Source organism: Nematolebias whitei, chromosome 15, assembly GCF_014905685.2.
Source record: "Nematolebias whitei isolate Nwh7 chromosome 15, NemWhi1, whole genome shotgun sequence".
Classification (NCBI taxonomy): Eukaryota; Metazoa; Chordata; class Actinopteri; order Cyprinodontiformes; family Rivulidae; genus Nematolebias; species Nematolebias whitei.
Window position 1 is genome coordinate 21861990 of NC_056512.1, and position 6035 is coordinate 21868024.

The 6035-nt window shown below is 40.5% G+C and overlaps 1 protein-coding gene across 1 annotated transcript in view; it reads left to right on the forward strand.

Annotated features, from left to right (window-relative positions):
• Window positions 1-5644, forward strand: part of gucy2ca (guanylate cyclase 2Ca) — a 36215-nt gene extending 30571 nt beyond the window's left edge. Inside the window, exons 23-27 of the mRNA XM_037689478.1 lie at window positions 2538-2712; window positions 2848-2946; window positions 3019-3113; window positions 3204-3280; window positions 5360-5644. Of these exons, the coding sequence (XP_037545406.1) occupies window positions 2538-2712; window positions 2848-2946; window positions 3019-3113; window positions 3204-3280; window positions 5360-5567 (654 nt within the window). The 3' untranslated portion in view covers window positions 5568-5644. The remainder of the gene's footprint in view (window positions 1-2537; window positions 2713-2847; window positions 2947-3018; window positions 3114-3203; window positions 3281-5359) is intronic.
• Window positions 5645-6035: the final 391 nt, after the last annotated feature.

The window sequence follows — 6035 nt, forward strand, 5'->3', positions numbered from 1 at the left end:
ATCCTGTCTAACCCTGAATGCTAGAAAACGCCTTGTATCTGTGACTTTCCTTCCCTCAATTGATTTTGGTGATATTATTTACATGAACGCTCCTACAAGAACCCTGCAGATGTTGGATGCTGTCTATCATGGTGCACTAAGATTCATAACTGGCTGTGATTATCGTACCCATCACTGCACCCTGTATTCATTGGTTAACTGGACATCATTAACTTCACGCAGACTCTCTCACTGGTACATTTTCATCTTTAAATCACTTCTTGGTCTGCTGCCTTCATACATCTCCTCCTACATGTCTCTGCGTGAGTGCAGCTACGGAGTGCGCTCTCAGGACATTATTACCTGCAGTGTTCCCTCAGTGAGGACTGAACTAGGCAAAAGGGCCTTCTCCTATTCTGCTCCTGTTTCCTGGAATATCTTACAAAAAGATTTGAAGCTCTCGACCTTGACCTCTCTAAGTGGCTTTAAGAATCTGTTGGACTCCTGGCAGGGTCCAATGCAGACATGTTCCTGTTTATAGTTTTATACATTTGTCTTGGAATCTAGCTGTTTTTTTGGTTTTGTTACCTTTTTCCTTTTAGCCATCCTATTTGTTAAAAAAAAAAAAAAAACTGTAGTATGAGTTTTTATAACTGCTTATTGTTGTTGCTGTTGTCCATTGTTGTCATCTTTCTTTGTTGAAATCAGGTCTCTCTTGTAAATGAGTCCTCGAGGCTCAATGGGATTTACCTGTATAAATAAAGGTTGATTGATCATGGATAGTCAGCAGCACACATCAACAACCAAGTGGCATCACTGTGATTTTTCCTGGGTTGAGATTCATGAGTCTAACAGCCTCAGGGTAGAAGCTGTTCCTCATCCTTCTGATTGAGGGGAGCGGGGCAAAAAGTGTGTGTGCTGGGTGTGTGGGGTCCTTCATGATGCAGGTGTCCCTCTTCCTGCATCTAGAGGTGTAAATGTCTGTGATGGTGGGGAGACTGACTCCAGCAGTCTTCTGTGCAGCCTTCACCACTCTCTGCAAAGCTTTTCTTTCTGCAGCTGTGCAGCCTCCATGCCACACGTTGATGCTGGAGCACAGGATGCTCTCCACTGCACACCTGTAGAAGGAGGTGAGGACTGAGCTTCCCAGACCAGCTCACCTCAGCTGCTTGACGAAGGAGAGTTTCTGATGAGCTTTCTTGATCAGACTGGTGGTGTTGTTGCTCCAGCTGAGGTTGTCATTCAGGTGCACACAAGTACTTGTAGCTGGAGACCATTTCCACCACAGATCCTCCAATGTTCAGGAGGGGTGGGGGGTGGGTAGGTGTGTTTATTCCTTCTGAAGTCCACAACCATCTCCTTTGTCTTCTTCACATTTTTTTTTTTTTTTTTTTTGGTTAAGAAGTCTAGGACCCAGTTGCATAGAGAGGAACTTAGTCCTAGTGTGATTACTTTGTTCATCAGGGTCTGGGGGATCATGGTGTTGAAGGTAGATGTGAAGTCCACAAAAAGCATACGGACGTAGAAGTCCTTCTGCTCTAAGTGGGTGAGAGCAGTGTGGACCAAAGAGGAGATGACATCCTCTGTTGATCGATTCTCGCAGTACGCGTACTGGTGAGGGTCCTCGTTGATGTTGATGTTAGCTTTGATGTGGGTCATCATTAAAGAAAAGGTTTAAATTTTTTTGCCGTTTTGTGCAAACGCTGTGAACAATTAATATCTTACCTGCTGTAGATAGCTTTAGGAACATTTGGAGAAATAGGGTTTAATCCTGATGAGCTAATGCCTAATTTGAATGTGGCCAAAAACAAAGTGAATTCCACTCATCCGTTTTCTTATCCATGTTTGGATTGTAGAATCAACAGGTTCAGAAGGGAAACCCGTTTTTAGCGGCACTCTCCAGCTCCTCCTAGATAGTCTTAAGACATCTTTGCAGGCCTGAGAAGATACATAATACATCTAGTGACTTGTTAGTCTTTTTTCCAGTGGGGAGTGCTCAGAAAGAAACAATTATAGGAGAAGGCACCCGAATCAGATGCTTGAACCACCTCATCTGACTCCTTTCGAAGAGGAGAAGCAGCTCTACTCAATAGTTTGGTTATTATTAAGAAAAAATAGCAGCAGCTAGCTTTAGCACTTCCTGCAGGAATATCATAATTTTTCTGTTGCAACAACTTTGTAATGCAAAATTAAGAAAGGTTTACAAAAATGCATTAACATAAAAAAACATTACTTTTTTAAAAAACAATTTTAAGATAGTAGCAATTAATTTAATTTTGACCTCACTTGGATTTGCCATTAGCTTGTCTGGTCAAAACTAATCTGTTTCTCTAAACTGACATTATTCAAAAAGCTATCTGCAACAGGTAAGATATTACTTGTTCATTATCTTTCCATTTCAAAGATATGAATTAAGCTTTAATCTAAAACGTTTAGGGCAATGAGGTCAGGATTACACTGGCAAACATTGGTGAAAAAGTGAGATTGATTTTCATGTTTACTAAACGAATTATGGAATATTTCCATTTTAAAAACAACACATTTTCATCCCATCTCAGGTTGAGACAATAGGAGACGCCTACATGGTTGCATCAGGTTTACCCAAACGGAACGGCAATAGGCATGCAGTGGACATTGCCCACATGGCCCTGGACATCCTGTCGTTTGTGGGAACCTTCGAGTTGCAGCACCTGCCAGGGATTCCTCTGTGGATCCGTATCGGGGTGCATTCAGGTACCAAATAGTCCTGAATGAAAAATTTTTAATTTTTCTAACTTATTATTGTTACTTGTTATTTTTGGACTAATAAGAACTAATACAGTGTTACTAATGTTCAGTGGGATCTTCTCTGCTTGTATTTGTGTCCAGGTCCCTGTGCAGCGGGAGTGGTTGGTAACAAGATGCCTCGCTACTGTCTCTTTGGAGACACAGTCAACACGGCATCACGCATGGAGTCCACAGGCCTGCGTAAGAGAGACACCATGCAACTGTCAACAAACTGGAAGAAAAGTGGATTTTATTCTTCTCTGTGTCTTGCAGCTCTGAGGATTCATGTGAGTCAGCCCACCATCAACATCCTGCAGAAGACAGACTGCAAGTTTGAGTTCAAGAGACGAGGAGAGACGTACCTGAAGGTGCCTTTTACGTGATCGTTTACTGTTTTATTTGTCAGGAGTCAAACATCACATGTGAACTGGATGCATTTGTGCTTCTATGATTCCCAGGGAAAAGGCAAAGAGATGACATACTGGTTGACAGGAGTGACAGGAGCAAAATACAACCTGCCCACGCCTCCGACAGCGTGAGTAACGCCTCATCTGTTCACTCCCAACGTGGAAATTAGATTTTTGAGGACTTTTCAAATGAAAAAAAGTTTTAACAGTTTGAGCCAGTGACATATTTTTTTCGTTTTGAAGGACATTGTCCATCCTTCAGATTCACATCCAGACAGTGTTCCTTTTCATCTAGAAGTTTCTAACACTCTTGGTCCAACAGTTGTTACTCTGATCAACAAATTATGCACGTTTGGCTGCTGTGTTCCAGCTGCTTGCTGTTTTGCGGCCTCTAATGAAAAGGCGCTTTTAAATTGCAGATCATTCTCAAATTGTTTTTAATCAACTTCAGATTTTTCCCTGCTAGCATCAAAGGTGAAACACTCCAGTCGGGTTCTGTTTTTGAGTGAGTTTACGGGTGGCACGATGGTGCAGTCGTTAGAGTTGTCGCTCCTCAGTAAGAAGGTTTCAGTTTGATCTCCTGGGTCTTTCTGCTTGGACATTACATGTTTGCCCTGTGCACACATGTTTTTTTTTTCTGGGTACCCTGATTTCCTCCCATAGACTAAAAGCATGCATGTTAGGTTAACTGATAACTCTAAATTGTCCTCAGGTGAGCTTTGTGGTCCTGTGATGGACTGGGTGTACCCCACCTCTTACATAGCTGGAGATAGACACCAGCTCCCCCGTAACCCAGAAGGGAAATGGGGGTAAAGAAAACGGATGAATGGTGCTTTGAGACCTTTCTGCTGTCTTTGAACCTGTGGACGATAAAATCTTGCTGTCACAACTTGAACATCTTGTTGGTGTCAAAAACACACTTTCATCCAAGTTTGACCAACCAGAGGGTTAGTAACCATACATTCATTTGTTTTGCTTTGCTCATGATATCAAGGTGTATCTACCCATTTAAACCCCTTTGAACTGTTTAAATTACATTAAAAATTGGCTGAAGTAAAACGTCCGTAGTCACTGAAAATAAGACAAAAGTCGTCAGGTTTGGAAAATTAAAAGTTTTCAGAAATATTGTCAAAGATCTCGGCCCCATGGCTCCACGTATCTCCACTCTAAGAAACGTAGGTTTTATTCTCGACAACTCTTTCAAATTAGACAAGCAGATTTGAAACTCATTGCCAAGGTGAAGCCACAACTACTCATCAAAGACCTGGAAAAAGTGATTCATGCTTTTATTACCTCCTGCTTGGATTACTGTAACGCTCTGCATCTTGGTTTAAATAAATCATCTCCAGAACACAACTCGTCTTTGAACGGGTGCTATAAAACAGGAAACACATCAAATAACTCCGGTCCTGGATCCTTTCTGCTGGTTTCCTGCTTCAGGAGTGATCGAAAAAAATCTACATCTTGTCATTAAAGTTTTTAATTGTTTTTTCCCTTTATTTTTATAATATTGTCTCAACATCTACACACCAAAAAGAGTACTCTGGTCAACCAACCAGTTTATCTTGTACCAAGGTCCAAGCTAAAAGTTAAAGGATTTGTGGTTGCTGATCTGAATTTATTCATTGCAAAGCTCAAAGCACATTTATAAACAGTCTTCAGTGATTGGAGACATTTGTCTGAGGTATTTATTCACCATAAAGCCAAGGGAAGAAGGTTACTCATACCAGTTTCTTTTAAGCCTTGAGGAAGAAACATGATCTATTGCAATAATAGAACCCAGCTTCATTTTCAAGTTTTGGACTAAATTGACATGTATCTTAGAAGAAAGCTCCTTATCAAATGAAAAACCTAGGTATTTATAATTGACATTCAATTTAATTTGTTTACCTTGGACAGCAGCAATCAACAGAAGAATCCCTGGTAGCTTCTGTGCTTTTTAAATCTCAGCTTAAAAACTAAACGTATTCCTTTTTTGATTCAAGCAGAGAAAAGACCTCATAGAACTTTGTGTTTTTGGTATTTTATTTTCCCAACTAGATTTTCTAATGTCTTAAATTTGATGTATTTTCATTTTTTCAACTTTTATGTGACTGAATCGTTTGAAATGGCACTTTGGTCGACTTCTGTCATTTGTAATGTGCTGCAGACATAAAACTGACACTATCACTGACGTATGAATTCTTGAAATCGGATGTTTGTTTCAGGGAGAACTTCCAGCGTCTTCAGCAGGATCTGTCAGAAATGATCGTGTCCAGTCTGGAGAAGCGTGAAGGAGGGAAAGAGGGTTTCAAAAAGAGGACGACCTTGTCCACCAAAATCCGATGGAGAGACACCAATGGGAGCCTGCGGAGGGAAAGTGCACCGGAGTACTTCCACCTGGCTGTCACTGAAAACCCCAGCACCTACTTGTGATAACGACATGGAAGAGTTATAAAAAACAAAAGACAGCTGAAGTGGATCAGTGTCTGTGTGGGTCAGCTCTGTTCAGAAAGAGAAGATGAAGGAGCAGCTGCAAGAACTCAGACGTGAAAACAAATCTGATAAAGTTATGAATGTTTTTTTCCCTCTGGTTACAATTCTTAATGTTTTTACAAGTGTCTGTTTTCTACATAAACCTATCCAACTCTATAACCTACACCTTTTTTTATTCAAGCAGTTAAATTGATTGTAAAACCTTATAAATATATTTTCTTCTAAATGGACGGGTGATTCAACTTGAACACCTGCCTCTTGAGTCTGCCTCCACCCAAACGAAGGTTTCAGTGGAGTTAAAAAGATTGATTTATAGCTACATGAAGTACTTGTGCATTTGTAGTGAAGGATGTAATTTTTCACGTTAAATTTGACTGTAAAGAAGGTTTATTAGTTAAGGTTTCACAT